This window comes from Cenococcum geophilum, assembly GCF_001692895.1.
Source record: "Cenococcum geophilum 1.58 unplaced genomic scaffold K441scaffold_6, whole genome shotgun sequence".
Classification (NCBI taxonomy): Eukaryota; Fungi; Ascomycota; class Dothideomycetes; order Gloniales; family Gloniaceae; genus Cenococcum; species Cenococcum geophilum.
This window is the reverse complement of record NW_027137564.1, coordinates 488,576-505,363: the sequence shown is the minus strand read 5'-3', so window position 1 is coordinate 505,363 and position 16,788 is coordinate 488,576. Positions and strand designations below refer to the sequence as shown.

Genomic DNA, 16,788 nt, shown 5'->3' with positions numbered 1-16,788 from the left:
TTTAGCTTATCTTTTATACTAAACTTAGTGCGGTAGAGCGCATGCGCACTATAAAATTCAAATACAGCTACTTTACAGTTAGTAGCTATAACTTCCGTAATTTCAATATATTGGGTCTCCTAGAGCCTTTTAAAGATAAGTTTAATTTCCTTTATCAAAATATTAAGCACCAGCTTAGCTAAGATTAATAATTAAAATCTTTTATAAGTTAATAGTCGCGAGAGGTCTAGAGATCTTAACTTCTTTAAATAAGGCTCTCCTCCCACTCCTTATCCTCCTTCTTCTTATCCTTATTCTTTTTTATCTTCTTTTAATACCTAATCTTTTAAACTTATAAAAGGTAAAGATAAGAAAGCTATATATTGTTAAAAACATATAAATCTAATAGAGGAATGCTACCTTACTAAAGTTAAAACGCACCTAGTAAGTCACGTAAATTCTCTATTCTCCGCTTTTCCTATACATTCTTTACCTCCTCTCGCATCCGTAAAAGTGCATAGTTTTCCCCTTCTCCCTATATTAGTGGTATAAACACCCTAAGTATACCCAATAAATAGTAGGCCTTGTCTTCTCTAATCGTTATCTTATATGTCGCTACCTAGCTTAGCCGCTCGTCCACACTAAACTTAGAGAGGTATAATCCTCTTAATACCTAGACTAGAATCTAGGTAACCTCGTAAACATTAAGCTTTAGCGATATCCTATTACCTAGTGCTTTGCCTTCTTTAAAGAAGAATTTAACGGTATATAGGGCAATAAGCTCCTATAGTATCTAGCCTTAGGTAAACCACCAACTTCTTTAAAAGGCATCCTTCTAAGTAATATAATAAGCCTAAAGATCCGGAGCATTATATAGCAACTCTATATTAGAGAGAAACACGTAGCATCTTGCTATATACTAATACCAACAAAATATAGAAGTAATAGCCCTAGCAAGCTCCTTATAAGTGGCCTTATTAATACAACATATATCTACCCAAAAGTATTTAAGGCCATTATATGCAGCTCTTTTACTACAAAAGCAGATTTTAACATAGCCAGTCTTATTCTTCCTAGTACTAGCCACTAGCTCATTATATATAACTTCTTAATTATTAGTCTAGGTATAAAAGAGTATAGCGTATAGAGAAATGTTATTAGTATAAAAGGTAACCAGTTTAAAGTCGTCACTATCCAGCTTACGTCTTAGAAGGCGTATTATAACAAGTATATAGGCTCTAAAGTAGATAGGATACAAAGAAGTTTTAATTATAGCGTGTTAATTACATTAGTCGGACAGGAAGCGCAAAGAATGCTTTTATAAGGTGCTTTAGACTACAAAGGTATACCTTAACAGACTAGATAGTTTACTTATATTAGATTACAGTAAACAGCTATTTAAGCGCAAGCCTAGCTTAGCCGCGCTATAGGGCAAGGCTACGCCCAAGACCCGTAACGCTAAAGGGTTAAGTTACAGCTAGGCTAATTTCGGCGATTAGCGAGATTGAGCCGCATTTCATCAACCCTAGATAATAAGCAATAACTCACTATAAAAGCACACTTGCTTCAAAGATCCGATTAACTTACTTAAGATAGACTCTTTATATATAATATAGCAGTTTAGCAGTTTTTTTATAGAATATACAAACTTTCTAGTCTTTTAGAGGCTGTCTAAGTAACAGTTTTAGCTATCGCTTAAAGTAAATCTTAGTATTACACGGTAAGCAGAAGCTATTCCTAGAGAATATTAAGAATATTATATAATTTACGACTTAAATTTAATATCCCGAGAATATCTATACTTCTAGCTTATTATTAGCTTTATTAGGTTGGAAACCATTAGCAGCATTTAGGCACGGCAGGTATCCGGCAATATAGAAAGGGATATTACTTTAACTTCAAACAACTCAAAATCTGTGCACACGTTAATATTTACAATAACTCTCTATAAGTTATATACTATGGCTATTCCTAAATATCTAGAACCCCTTTAATCTAAAAATTACGTTATATATTATCGCCTTCGCGCCAGATTTATAGAGAGCCTTATTCTCTAGCAAAACAGCATTCCTTCCCTATAGCACTACTATTAAGCTCTTACTACTCTATAATACTTATAACGGTATTTTCTAAGCCTTAAAACCTTACTATAATACTTAGGGTTTATTACTAGCCTTATATCTACTATCGCACGCAAATTTATATAGGGTTACCACCCTAATTAGTACCTCTAACTAAAACGATTACTAGTCCTAGCTAGTGCAAAACAGCTATATAATTATTGCTATATACTATATACTCTATATTACTTAGTAGCTGCAACACCTATAGCTGTATAAAGTCTTAGTAAGCGGGCCGGCCTTAGCCCCGTAGCCTTACAACCTAACTTAACCTTTACTATACCTCTAGTTAACCAATTTACCTCTTACAAAATTCGCCACCTCACAAGGGTGTGGCCGGAGCGGGTCAGCCACCCTCCCTACTAGCGTCACCAAGATATTCGTCCACTTCTCAATTTATAAGCTTAAGTTATTTAGTCTACAAATTCGCCTTCCGCTACAGTTTAACCCCTACATCTTAGCCTTACCGCGCCACACTTTAGCTATACAATCAACCCTGCCCCAAGCTAGGCTTATTTAAACTCCCTTAAAACTAAGGCTATGCTAGGCACAACTCACTCTTATACTATCTTACTATCGGATATAATTCTTTAGTATAACCCAGCGTCCTATCTTCCTGTATACTCGCTAACCTTAATAGCTAGGACTAATATTTAACAGACAAGCAAGTGCTTATCTCTTCGCCTAGGCTACCGCTTTTAAGCCTCCCCGGCTCTATTCCTACTACATACACTCGTTAGAACACCCCGTAAATCAATACGTCTTTTGCTGCCCAGCAACTCTGGCGAATTTAGCCTTACGAAGGAGTTCGTAGGCGACGATATAATCCCTCCCTATATAATCCTTTCGCACACATAGGGAGCGGACACTAAGGAGGTCACCTTTAAAGACCTAACAAATAGCACTAGCGAGGATAAGCCTAGCTATAAGAAGATCCGGTTCTGTAGAAAACAAGCCAGACAAGATAATTTGTAATACTTTTAGATTGACACCTGTTGTATTAATAAGGTAAACTACGCCGAACTCTCGCGGGCTATTAGCTCTATATTTCGTTAGTACCGCAATATAACTTAATGCTATATCTATTTATCGGATGTCTCTAGCCCTTCTAACCCTAACGGTGAGTTTAATCCGCAGTAGTGGGAACTAGATTTCCGGAGAAGCAAGTGGTTTACTCGGGGTTAGACGCTCCAAGAGCTTTTAGCTCCAAGTTTAGTCAAATTCTTCTCTTAAAAATGGAAGAGATTTGGTGATAAAAGATTGCTAAAGCAACAAATCCATGAAATTATGGGGATTCCTGATTTAGCGCTCCAAGGAGCCCTTTTATCTTAGTTTAGCGACAATAAGCGATTCTTGTAGATGGAACGCCGCCAAACCAAACTCGCAGAAGATAAAGCATACGCATTACTAGGCATTTTCGACGTTAATATACCCCTTAACTATAGTAAGGGGCCGAAGAGCGCGTTTAAACGGCTTTAGAAGGAGATAGATAAGCTGAAAAAATGCATCTAAGACTTGCGCCTTACCGATCCCTAGGATAACAAGAAGCGTATTGAGGAAACTAAGGGTGGACTACTGGAGGACTCATATCGTTAAATCCTCGAAAACTCCGACTTTTAATAATAGCGTGCTAGCAAACAGAGCCGACTGCTATAGATTAAGGGCGATCCCAGCAAGGGTAAGACGATGCTGCTCTACGGCATTATTAATGAGCTTAATAAGTCGATTGCTAAAACTGCTCTTCTCTCCTACTTCTTCTGCTAGGCCACGGACTCGCGAATCAACAACGCCACGGCCGTGCTATGAGGCCTAGTGTACTTGCTCATCAATCAGCAACCATTACTCATCTCGCATATTCGGAAGAAGCACGATTACGTAGGCAAAGCGCTCTTTAAGGATACAAATGCCTAGATTGCCTTGTCCGAGATTTTCACAAATATTCTGCAAGACCTAAGCTTAAACAGCACGTTCTTAATCATTGATGCGCTCAACGAATATGTAGTAGACTTACCAAAACTGTTAGACTTTATTACCCAAAAGTCGTCTATATCTTCTCGTATTAAGTAGGTCGTCTCTAGCCGCAACTGGCCTAACATTAAGGAGTGCCTAGAGAGGGTAGAATATAAGGTAAGGCTATACCTCGAGCTTAACGCGGAGTCTGTTTCTACCGCTATTAGTATCTTTATCTGGTATAAAGTGCTTTAGCTAGCGTAAAGAAAGAAGTATAACGATAAAACGAGGGACGCCGTGTTACGTCATCTATTCTTAAATGCGAATGACACTTTTCTCTAGGTAGCTTTGGTCTGTCAAAACCTTAAGGAAATCCCACGATGAAAGGCCCTCGTAAAGCTAAACGCGTCTCCACCTAGACTTAACTCTCTTTACAAGCGAATAATGCAGCAAATATAATTCTGATAATGCTGATCTCTACAAGCAGATACTAGCGTTAATCGCGGTAGTATACCAACCTATCACGCTAAAAGAGCTAGCTTCTCTTGTTGAGGTCCTCGAGGACATAGCCAATAATCTAGGTTCGATACGGGAGATTATTAGCCTTTATAGCTCGTTCTTCACTATTTAAGAAGGCACTATCTACTTTATGCATTAATCCGCAAAGGACTTTCTATTCGCAAAAGCATCTAATAAAATCTTTCTATTGGGAAGGGAAGAGGCCCACTATATAATCTTCTGGAGATCTCTCTAAGTCTTGTCCAGGACGCTACGACGAGATATATACAGCTTATATACGTTAGGATATCCTACTAAGCGAGTTAAACAGCCGGACCTAGACCTATTACCAGCGTCACGTTACTCGTATACGTACTAGATTAATTACCTCTATGACTGGAGTCCTAACTCTTCTGCATATTATAAGGTCGACCTACAGAATGGGGGCGCAGTCGACAGCTTTATAAGAAAGAAGTACCTCTACTGGCTGGAGGCTCTGAGCCTGTGCAAGAGCATATCGGAAGGGGTAGTCGCAATGGCGAAACTTGAGGTTTTAATCCAGGTAATCCTTGGACTAGCGATAGCATCTATGTAAAATACATGCTAATATAACCTAGGGAAGAGCAGATGCATCCTCGTTAATTAAACTAGTTTAAGATGTGTGTCGATTTATTATATATTACAAGTAGGCAATAGAGAGCAGTCCTCTTTAGGCATATGCGTCCGCACTTATATTTAGTCCAACTCGCAGCCTAATAAGGGGTCTTTTTAAGGAGGAAGAGCCGAAGCGGATCACGGTAAAGCCGGCTATGGAAGATAAATGGAGTGCCTGCCTACAGACGCTTGAGGGCTATAGCGGTTCGGTTAACTCGGTCGTCTTCTCCTACGACTCGGCACGGCTTGCATTGGCGTTGTTCGACAGAACGGTTAAGATCTAGGATGCGAGCAGTGGCGAGTGCCTACAGACGCTCAACGGCCATCGCGATTCGGTCTACTCGGTGGCCTTCTCCTACGACTCGGCACGGCTTGCATTGGCGTTATACGACGAGACGGCCAAGATCTGGGATGTAAGTAGTGGCGAGTGCCTGCAGACGCTTGAGGGCCATAGCAGTTCGGTCAACTCGGTGGCCTTCTCTCACGACTTGGCATGGCTCGCATCGGCGTCGGACGACGGGACGGTTAAGATCTGGGATGCAAGTAGTGGCGAGTGCCTGGAGACACTCAACGGCCATAGCGGTTCGGTCAACTTAGTGGCCTTCTCCCACGACTCGGCACGGCTCGCGTCGGCGTCATACGACGAGACGGTTAAGATCTGGGATGCAAGCAGTGGCGAGTGCCTGCAGACGCTTAACGGCCATAGCGGTTCGGTTAAGTCTATCGCCTTCTCCTATAACTCGGCACGGCTCGCATCGGCGTTGGACGACGGGACGGTCAAGATCTGGGATGTGAGCAGTGCTGAGTGCCTGCAGACACTCAATGGCCATAGCTATTGGGTTAAGTCGGTCGCCTTCTCCCACGACTCAATACGGCTTGCATCGGCGTCGTCCGATAGGACGGTCAAGATCTGGGATGCAAGTAGTGGCGAGTGCCTGCAGACGCTCAACGGCCATAGCTATTGGGTTAAGTCGGTCGCCTTCTCCCATGACTCGACACGGCTTGCATCGGCGTCGTCCGACAGGACGGTCAAGATCTGGGATGTAAGCAGTGGCGAGTGTCTGGAGACACTCAACGGCCATAGCGGTTCGGTCAATTCGGTCGTCTTCTCCCACGACTCGGCACGGCTTGCATCGGCGTCGGACGACAGGACGGTCAAGATCTGGGATGCAAGCAGTGGCGAGTGCCTGCAGACGCTCAACGACCATAGCGGTTCGATCAAGTCGGCCACCTTCTCCTACAACTCGGCACGGCTCGCATCGGCGTCAGCCGACGCGACGGTCAAGATCTGGGATGTGAGCAGTGCTGAGTGCCTGCAGACACTCTACGGCCATCGCAATTCGGTCAACTCGGTGGCCTTCTCCCACGACTCGGCCCGGCTCGCGTCGGCGTCGTTCGACGGGACGGTCAAGATCTGGGATGCAAGCAGTGGCGAGTGCCTCCAGACGCTCCACATTGGCAAGGTACTTTCCAACATATCATTTGACACCACTGGCTCATATCTGCACACTGAAATTGGCGCTATTGCTATTAGTGCATCCCCAGTTTCAAATATTACGACTACTGTTGCGGAGCCTCAAAATTCTCGATATAAACGCGCCCCTTTGAGTCCGGATGGAGCTTGGATAACATATGATTTAGAGAACGTGGTGTGGCTACCCTCAGAGTATCGGCCGTTATGCTCAGCTGCGTCGGGGAAGACGATTGGCATTGGTGTTGGATCTGGAAAGGTGTGGATATACATCTTTGAACCCCACAAATCTTAGAGACTTAAGGGCATCTAAAAAGGGGGAATTGATGAATAATCCCATACTATATATTTCCATTATGTCTGCTTCATAGAGAGGTCTGGGGATAAGCATATATATAGTCTTAGATAATCTGCCACGTCGAAGCTTCGAGAATCGTCTCAGTCAGTGATAAGATGGCTAGTGATAGAACTACCTATCAGGATTTGCCACGTCTAGGCCTCGTCAGAAGTGGACGAACATCGTGGTGACGCTAGCAGGGAGGGTGGCCGACCCGCTCCGGCTACACTCTTGTGCGAGAGGCGTTGAATTTTTCTAAATCATAAAGGATGGGGTTGTGATGGTTGTTGCCACCACCAGGCTAGCGCGCGCCAAGACGCTTCGAGCACAGCAGATCAGACCAGGTGCCCGGAACAGGCCCACTGCGGGAACTAAAAATGGGCCCAGCCAGGCACAACCAACACTCGGCAGGTAACAACTCCGAAGTAAGGAAAGTGTATTCGTATTGTACTGCTGATCCGAATGACCAATAGCTCACTGCGATGTTAGGATGGAAGACGAGCAACTCAACCTAATCAAATGCTATTATTCTAGGGTATCTAAACCATCACTTGCCTGCTAAAGAGTAGACTTCATGCGAGGATAGAGCTGTCGATCCTCCCTCAGCCATCGCTTTCCCTCTTGGAAAACCACTTTCCGCAGCTCTTTTATGCAGGGGATTAATGGTGCGCAGTAAGTCGTGACGTTCTCATCTACTTCCTTTGTAAACTTATCCTCTTCATCCACAGAGCCTTTCTTAATCTTCGCAAGGGTTTCGGTGCTTTCGAAATTCCCCGTCTAAAACTTCAACACACGACGGTGCCTATCTAGACCAGTGCAATAAACACAAGCCCAAAATAACACCCAAAAGAACAACTCCAAATTGTGCATAAAGTTGTGGTCTTCACCGTAAAGGGCACCGATTGCCATAAATACTTTAGTGCTGGTTTTACTCGGTGCTCCAGAAGCGTTTTCGCGCCCAATCTTAATGGCGAGGTCGAGATCGATCAAAAACCCGTCGTCCTCTGCTATGTTCAGCATGACATTCCCGATAGATATATCTCGGTGGAGGATATTCGCATCCAGTAGCGACTCGTGCCCTAAGAAATCAGCTAGGGCCCAGAAAGCTTCGTATGGCACTCACCTTTTATGCCGCCAAGCAATCCCGTTAATATGCCGCGTGGAGAACTCGCTTCGTAAATACTCTTCCCAACATCCTTCACGATAAGTCGACGGTGAACGCGGTTTCTTCGTCGGTGTATATCTCGCTTGACCGGAGAGTCTAAACATGACCGTTTGGGAGGCGGCATCAATGCCTGAACACTGCTTAAAGATCTCTTCCGCGTCATGGTTCGACTGCTGCTCCTGCTCCTCCCTCTTCCTGCACCTAAAGCATTCGAGGTTATTGCGCTCATGACAGGCTCAGTATGTGCTGCTCGTCGTAATGGATTCCGGCCGGTGGTGTCACTTAGTCCCTTCCGCACATTGCCCAGGACATCGTCCACCTTCCCACCTATGCGTACGGTCTCATGGTGGTAATACCGCGCCACATTCTTGACACCAGCTTCTGTCGCCTCCTTCAGCAGAAGGCCTTCTTCAGGCCGCTCCTCATACTCCCACGAGTCCTTGATCACAAGCTGCTGATTAGGTATATCTTCAGCAAAACCTTTCCAGCATGNGGTTGCTCGGCCAGCGACCGAACGTTGCCGTTTAATGCGATCTTCCAGACTAAGTCGCTCAATCTGGCCATCCCGCCGAATACTGGTGTACCTCCTGGCATCCCCTACTACACTAGAATCGAAACCCAGCTCTTCCTCTGACATCCATAAGCATCCTAAGATTACCGAGACAAACCTCTCGCCCTCCTTATTAATGTCAAATAGCGTAGACCCAACCACCCCAAGCCTGTCGAATTCCCATAACCGCATGATCGAACCGCATAGGGTAAAGCCCAGAATGAACCGCCGTGTGTCTTGTGCGCTGAATATCTCCCGAGCATATCTTATAAGATCGAGCCAGGTACTGCTGTGGTTGTCCTCTCGCGGATTGCTCTTCAGCTCGCCTGGGATGAGGACGTGGGACCAGTTATAGCATTGCCCGTTGCTCTCCTCCAGCTCGTTGCTTGAATTATAGGCCAGACAGACGTCCAGCTTTCGCTTGCTAATCGACCCAGGAATGGGCTTGTTCGGGGTGGTGATGCAGCGACGACGCTTCGAAGGACGGAAGCTGTGATTATCCGCAGATCGCAGAAATTGGTCGACATGACGGCGCAGGAATTGCAGTACCGCTATCTCCTCGCATCTCTCTGGCCACTCCACCCAACCAACATCTTCTTGAAAGAGCGGCGGTTCTGCCTCTTTGCAGCTCTGCAATACTGCCGACGTCATCTCATGAAGCCTCGGAATCTGCCCAAAGAACGTATCAAAAACGTCCGGGTGGTCGATCTTGAGATTATCCTCCACTTCATCCTTGAGTATAGGGTCCACGTTCCTTCTGAGGTCAGATGTGTCTGCGAAGCTGCCCGTATTGAACGTCCAAGGCGTCTGCTGAGAGGACCCGGTATGTGAAGGACCCGACGGGGGAGGTATCGATGGTGTCGCACTGGTCGTGAGGGTCGATTCTGCAAGTAGACCATAGACATTCTCCCAGATTACGGCGCCCGACTCGTCATTGAGAACTGTACGGAGGAGGGGTATGACGCGTCGTTTACGTCGAAATCCCCGGCGTTGATGGCTAGGTTGAGTCGGGAAAGATCGCTAAAGAGGTTCTTTCCGCCGCTGCTGGATGGCAGCAGACGAGAGGCAGGAAGGATCTGCAGTGCCGATATAAGATCAAGAGCGTGATCCCAAAAGCCTGTATTTATTAGAAAAGCATCATGGTAGGTCCGACACCCTGACCTTCATTGTCTATTCGATCCAGCACTGTGGTGGAACTGGAAGTATTAAGCTCCTGGGAGAGTAACCGAGCCGACTCGCGAAACGCATCCAGCCCGTGTGCAATGGGCTTTGCTTTGATTATCGGTGATCGCGATGCATCTGTCATGGCGACGACGGGCGACGCGCTTAGAGGAACGATGTAAACGATGGCTGTAGAATGAGCGGTATTGATCCATGAAGATGAATAAGGACTACTTCAGGTAAGGTTCGAGAGTGGAGTAGGGAGGCTTTGAGGATTAAGAGAAAGTAGAAGTTGGACGACGGAAGGACAAAGACACGCAGGGCGGTGCCAAGCCGGGACTTCTCCGACGTATCACGTCCATCGGCGAAATTATCTACCGGTGGCCCAAGCGGTGGGCACGCAACACGGGGCCTTACAAGGCATGGCTCGGCATAAATTTACATCCGACCTCAACTTCAACCTCAACTTTGAAGGAACGACTAATTAACAACCATCTTTATGAATACCTGCTGCAGTGGCAAGCTCTTATAAGGGTGTGGCCTGAGCGGGCCGGCCGTCCTCCCTGCTAGCGTGATCGAGGTGTTCGTCCAAGGTCTCACGTTATAATACTTGTAGCAGACCTATAGTAGACTATAAACTACACACCCCTCCTATAAACGGATTGCTAGCGCGAGCCACTACACTAATGGAATTTGTATAGAAAAGCGTCAATTTGTATTGAAACGCACTGACGCGCGCTAGCAAGCCGTTCGGTAGTTAGAGGGGAGGGTATTACTAATATTGTGACGACCAGGTCGACACCATAAGCCTACTTGCTGCCTGCTAGGTAACCATCTGCTTTCGCTCTAGCTTCTTACGCCATAGCTACTGCTGCCTTCCAGCGTACACAGTATATAGAGAGGCTCTTCCTTGGATCCTTTGCACTCGGCACCTAGGATTCTCTTCAACTAGTTGACTCATCCTCATGCATATCTTTTGTATATGTGCCTCGTGCCTAGCTCTGACAAATATACAGTATATATAGAAGCTTCCCTAGTGGCAAATTAACTAGCTATATATCGAGGCTTTCCCCTAGACCCCTCACGAAATAGAGATTAAAATAGAAATATAGAATAAAATAGTAGTAATTACTTGTAGGTAAGAAGCAAGTATTACTCAGGGCATAGGAAATTCAATGACTTGCACAGAACCGGAAGTAAAGGCTAACACAACGAGATTCTCCTGAAAGGCTAAACAAGATGGTCGATACTCTAGGGGGAGCCAGAGGAGCCTTGTTTTTTCAGACGTAATCCAATTGTCCTTAACAAAAAGAAGGGGTTTGTAACTCTGTTGAGTCATCTTTAAATTAGCATCGATTCGACTGAACCCATAGTCAGTGACAAGACACAGACCGTCATTAGAGAATGCCAAGGTAGAGGTGAACATATTCTCGAAGATACGTGTCGCTGCGCCTATCGCTGCATCCCACAACCGTACCGTGCCGTCGTTTGAGGCCGATGCGACCAGCTTGCCGTCCGGCGAGAAGACGACCGCATTGACCCAGGCGGTATGGCCCTTGAGCGTCTGAACCGCGGCGCCTGTCGCTGCATCCCACAACCGTACCGTGCGGTCGCGCGAGGTCGATGCGACTAGTTTGCCGTCCGGCGAGAAGACGACCGCATTGACCCAGTTGGTATGGCCCTTGAGCGTCTGAGCCGCGGCGCCTGTCGCTGCATCCCACAACCGTACCGTGCCGTCGCGCGAGGCCGATGCGACCAGCTTGCTGTCCGGCGAGAAGACGACCGCCCTGACCGAGCTGGTATGGCCCTCGAGCGTCTGTACTAGCGCACTCCACTCTACTATTTGCGGACATGTCTTAATCCAATTGGCCATTTCTCTCTCGAACTGTATACGAACTTAGCTCTTCTACGGTGCAAATGCTAGTGCACAGTAATATGTTTAAAGGGGTGCTTCCTTAATAATTAATCGGTTATATAAGAGGAATCGCTTAGCGTTATAGATATAGGCGTAAAGCTCTAGACTTTTCCTAGCCTAGGTAGCACAATTAGCGGCCGTTCTTAAGCTGCCTTAGGCACCTTACATCTACTATATCCCCTAATAACTAGATCGCACGAACTCCTTCGGATAATTTCCTAGCTAAACTTAGTACTTTAAACCAGTAAAGTAAGTGTTGCTGTATAAAAACATATACTAGACCACTATTATTAAAACATTACCTACTTAGCTAAACATGCTAGAACTTAGTAATCCATTAGCCTAACCTAAAAGCTCTAAGCAAGGGAAGCTAATAATATAGAAAGGACGTATAGACCAAGGTATCGTGTTAGAAATTTTAACTACTTAGCTAAAGCTGCTAGAATAAAATCGTTCCCTAAACTAAGCTAAGAGCTTTAAGACAGGGAAGCTAGTGACGGACGTATTAATAACTTAGCTAAAGCCGCCGGAAAACAATTACCCCCTAAACTAAGCTAAGAGCTCCAAACTAGTAAAGCTAATGACTTAGAAAGGACGTATAGATCAGGGCTCCGTTATTTAGGTACCTACTATATTATTAGAGGTACTAAACATAGTACTCTTATAAGAAGCGATATATACAGCTCTTATCTACCTAGGCTTTACTTCGCTAAAAATAATTAACCTAGTATTTATAGGTATACTAAAGCTCTGGTAAAAGACAGTGCTAAATTTTATCTAACAGAACCTCGGCTATCTTTACGCTAGGATCCCTTAAGTTATATAAGTCTTTTTTATTAAGCTTTTAGGATATAAGCTAAATATAGTAATTTGCTAATACCTTATATACATTCCTTTTATCGGCTCAGAAATTTGCATTCTAGCATCTCTTTAGGCTGAGGAGGAAATCGCGCAATAAGAGATGGTAGAGTTGGACTAGTTGGGTTAAATCCTTTAGGATATTTAAGATTAAGTAAAGTCCTCCTAGTATAGCGCCAACGTTATTTTTAGGCTTCCTTAATATTTGGGTTAGGAAGCGGGCGGGAAAAGGTAAAGAGAGTATAATAATAGACCTAAGAGCTTCCCTTAACATATTATAAGCCTTGGTTTTTTTACGCTGCTTTAGATAGGCGCTAATAGAATTATTAAGAACTATAATATAGATTTTATTTAACTCTTCTTTAGGTTGGATATTAGAGCTATCCTCCTTAAGGATATCTAATAACCAATCTAAAGCGAGATGGTTGCCGCCATCGTCAATAAACTAAGACGTGGTAGCTGCCTAGATAAATAAGCCCGCGGCCTTATAAACCAAATATCTAATAGCTTCCTCCCCCGGCCATCCCTCTTTAAGGGAGTGTTTTTATTAAATATCTGTAAGGGTATACTAGAGGTATATAAATATATTATTATTAATAATAGACCTTAATATGTTGTAAAGTACGAAATCCTAATAATCCTAGTTAAAAACAAGTGAAAATCCATACCGGACGGGTATATTAGGCCTGCTCGTTATAAACACCTAGTATTAGAGTCCCTTTAAGCACTAAAGTTCACTTAGCAGGTGAAGGACTTATCTTACATCGCTTCCCTTCTCGCACTCATCCAGCGCATCGACTACGATAAGTAAAGGGGCCTGAAATAAGTCGGCGTCTAGTTTGCGGAGTGGTTATAAAATAAGCGCGTTCTATTGGTCTTTTAGGGTCCTGCTAGTAATACCGTCGTCCGTTAATATAGCCTCGATAAGTAAAGATTTAAATACGGCGTGTCGTTGGGCTAGCTGTGAAGCAATAGTACCAACGAACTTTCTCGCATGTCTCACGTCGCCGCCACCTCTTGAGAAGAAAAAGCTGGCCACAAAGCATCCTTTATCGTAGTATTCGCGGGCTATCGTGCACGTTATAGTCGACTTCCTAGTCCCTGCCCATCCGCTCAGCCAAAAGATGTATCGCCCGTTATCTCTATCTGCCCACGTTCGTATTTGCTAGAGGACTTAAACTCGAGTATTAGGAAGGCACTAAGGGGCCTCCTCCTTTCCGCGAGCATTAAATGCCGCTTAAGGAGCGGTAGCTAGTTGTAGCAGGGAATCAGGTTTATCGCCATAATAGTTATACTAGTTTGCTAGCCTTATATTAGGGGCGTATAGGTTGTGTAATATATAAGCAACGTACCAATATTAATATTTCTCCCAGCTAAGTTGTTAACAGGGGCCTAATTGTCAATACAAGCCATTATAGGCTGTTTCTCTCGCAGAGACTGTTACGCAAGTTTGATACAGTCCTTTCCTCGCTATTGTGGTAAAGGGTAAGGATATATATAGGGTTAAGCTGCCTTGCCAAGGCCCAAGTGCACTAATCTACGTTACGGATTTGGGAATAGTAAGAAGCGCGGAAGCTGGATCGAATTAAACCTTTATCTAAACAAGGCTAAACCGAAAGGGGACGTAATTGCAGGGGCTAGATCTAGCTTATATTATTTGGGTAAATCGCTTCCGGTAAGGCAGGCAAGCTATAGATTTCTAAGTAGTTAATAATGGAGTGACTAGCGCCGAGGTAATTAATTCTATTTATAATAGATTCTTATAACTAGAGCGCCCACTATTACGAGCTAAGTATAGGTATATAATTGCGGCCATTCTGCCGCGATATATATATAGCTTTCGCCTTAGCAAGCTTAATTATCCCAGCACCCTAGAATAACTAGCTATGGCGCAATATAGTTTAGTTAAGTGGCATAACGGAGAAAAGGTAGAAGTAGAGTAAGTGTTATAATAGCAGGTACATACTATCGTTACGGGTTAACTCTAATAGCATCGTCTTCGTCTACGGCCTTTAGGGAGGGAGAGAGTCGACTTAAACAAAAGACGGGGTGATTTGGCTAAAAGAACTGCTATTAAAAGATATCCCAAAGAGTTACATACTAAGCTACGGCTATAACTCCGGGGTTATACATTCTAATACCGCGGAGGTTACTTAAGGCAGCCTTGCGGACAATATATAACGGCTATATAGCCTTCTTAACAATGAGCGCAAACAGACAAATACTATAAGCCATTCTGTGTAGACTTATAAGTGCGGCTAAGGTTAACTGTTTTCTTACAGACTGATTGTCCGATTATTATAGTAAGCTATAGCCTAGGCGGTCTCGTTCTCGCTAAAGTTGTCTATAGCGGCGATAGAGCCGCGAAGGGGGACAGCATTAATTCGATCGCGCAAATAGTTAAGGGAATGATATTTCTTGGCACGCCATTCTACGGCTCCAAAATTGCTAGGTGGGGGAAGGTCGTTAAACGGATCTATAGCCTCGTTTAGAAGACTGACCAGAACACCTTAAAGAATTTTAAACTGGATTTAAAGGAGCTTAAGGATCTTCGACTCGGTTTTTTAAACGTTATCTGTAAGCGGAATTAGACTTCGGCCAAGATTACGGTTGTTTTCTTCTTTAAGAAAAAGATAATATATAAAGTAGTATATATAGAATCGCAAGCCTAACTAATGCTTAGTACTAACGGAGGTAGTTAGTAGATAGTTAAAGAGGAAGATACTTCCTACCCTAGAGTTAGGGAAATCTTGCCTATATAAGCAAATTATCTCAATATCTATAAGTTTGATAATCTAGAAGACGATAGATATAAGCAAGTAAGAGCAAAAATTAAGCAAGCTATAAAAGCGACTAGTATTACTAATATAAGTAAGGTAAGGACTATTTAAGTAAAATCCTCTTAAGAGACACTAGCCAGTAATACAGGAATAGGGAGGTAATACTTATACCATTAACAACTATAGCTAAATTATAAACCTTGTTTAGGGCGATATAAGAATTATTACTCCTTACCTTCTTTTATAGGTCCAAACCCATTATAGGGCTCTAGGTAGGTAAGGCCGCTAGCATTAAACGCGTCGCTTATAACTTTGATTTGGTTTCTAATAGGAAGATTATCTTCTTAGATTACTTCCGGATGTCTATTACGGACTAATACTTACCCCCAGCGGCGCTGTATATAACGTAAAAGAGGCGAGTTTAAAGAATGGGTTGTAGGTAGGATATAAGGGACAGCATTAGGGTCTAGTAGGCTTATACTAGGGAGTATATACCTTAGGCATTAATCTTAGCAGAGCTAGGTTTGCTAAGCTCTTCGCCTTAAGCATAAAGATATGCATCCGTGCTAGTTAGCTTCTCGCGTTACTACGACCGTCCATCCGCTCAAACCGCGTCTTAGTCTCCATCTTCCTACCTCTAGTCTCCCATCGACGATATATCCCTAGAAATGACCTATTCGCTCCCCCTTCTTAAGAGGCGCATTACGCTAGAGGAGGCACTTATAGAAGACGACGATGTCCTTTATAAGCTATTATACCCATAAAAGCGACTAAACTTTTACCTCTACCTTTTAGAGTATCGTTAAGATATTAAGGAACTTGTCTCTTTCCACCTAGGAGTTTTTTAAGAGACCTATAAAGCCGTAAAAGATTTCCGAGAATGGGTTTACGGCAGCTTTAATACCTATATACCTATCTATATTAACAATACGGCCAGATTCCGCGTTAAGAAGGTATTTATTAGATTCCCTCTACCGTATAAGGTTAGAGAGTCGTAGTATCCTAGTAATATAGAGGAAAAGCTCCGCTATAAAGTCGCTACCTATATCTAGATTAAAAACAACTGTCCTAATATTCTAATACTATATCTAAGAGGGTTTGGCTTTCCTAAAGGTTAGAGTGTATATATATTTAGCTAAAATGTATTATTCCTGCCTCTATAAAGCAAGCTAATATAATTTACTTTATTTAGTTTACCGCGCCTAAAAACGCCCCCCTATTTGCATAAATCGTATAGTTCCTTCGACGCACAGCACTGCGGCTACTTAGATATCCTGCTCCGTCCTAATATATTAGCCGATAATTACCCCTTTCTATAGACGCTAGATATCTAATTGTGGACTGCGTTAA

At 43.8% G+C, this 16,788-nt stretch overlaps 5 protein-coding genes across 5 annotated transcripts; 2 read left to right on the top strand and 3 right to left on the bottom strand.

The window, feature by feature from the left end:
* Positions 1 to 898: 898 nt before the first annotated feature.
* Positions 899 to 1,087, bottom strand: K441DRAFT_542027 (uncharacterized protein; the record flags this gene model as incomplete). Its single annotated transcript, XM_067642676.1, has 1 exon — positions 899 to 1,087. A coding segment is annotated over one exon (189 nt), but the record flags the coding sequence as incomplete, so codon positions are not given.
* Positions 1,088 to 5,356: 4,269 nt separating this feature from the next.
* Positions 5,357 to 7,087, top strand: K441DRAFT_703167 (YVTN repeat-like/Quino protein amine dehydrogenase; the record flags this gene model as incomplete). Its single annotated transcript, XM_067653455.1, has 2 exons — positions 5,357 to 5,460; positions 5,497 to 7,087. 2 exons carry the CDS (start codon positions 5,357 to 5,359, stop codon positions 6,965 to 6,967), a joined length of 1,575 nt encoding a protein of 524 aa, XP_067508030.1. The 3' UTR covers positions 6,968 to 7,087.
* Positions 7,088 to 9,801: 2,714 nt separating this feature from the next.
* K441DRAFT_653761 (uncharacterized protein) lies at positions 9,802 to 10,148 on the bottom strand. Its single transcript, XM_067647579.1, has one exon. The coding sequence runs from the start codon at positions 10,028 to 10,030 to the stop codon at positions 9,851 to 9,853; it is 180 nt and encodes a 59-aa protein (XP_067508029.1). The 5' UTR covers positions 10,031 to 10,148; the 3' UTR covers positions 9,802 to 9,850.
* A 905-nt stretch (positions 10,149 to 11,053) lies between these two features.
* On the bottom strand, positions 11,054 to 11,701 carry K441DRAFT_423538 (WD40 repeat-like protein; the record flags this gene model as incomplete). The annotated part of the gene is made up of 1 exon (XM_067641563.1): positions 11,054 to 11,701. A coding segment is annotated over one exon (648 nt), but the record flags the coding sequence as incomplete, so codon positions are not given.
* A 3,248-nt stretch (positions 11,702 to 14,949) lies between these two features.
* Positions 14,950 to 15,150, top strand: K441DRAFT_542499 (uncharacterized protein; the record flags this gene model as incomplete). The annotated part of the gene is made up of 1 exon (XM_067642696.1): positions 14,950 to 15,150. A coding segment is annotated over one exon (201 nt), but the record flags the coding sequence as incomplete, so codon positions are not given.
* Positions 15,151 to 16,788: the final 1,638 nt, after the last annotated feature.

Coding starts and splice junctions, on each gene's coding strand:
- K441DRAFT_653761 (XM_067647579.1), bottom strand. CDS start 10,030: ATGACAGATGCATCGCGATCACCGATAATCAAAGCAAAGCCCATTGCA.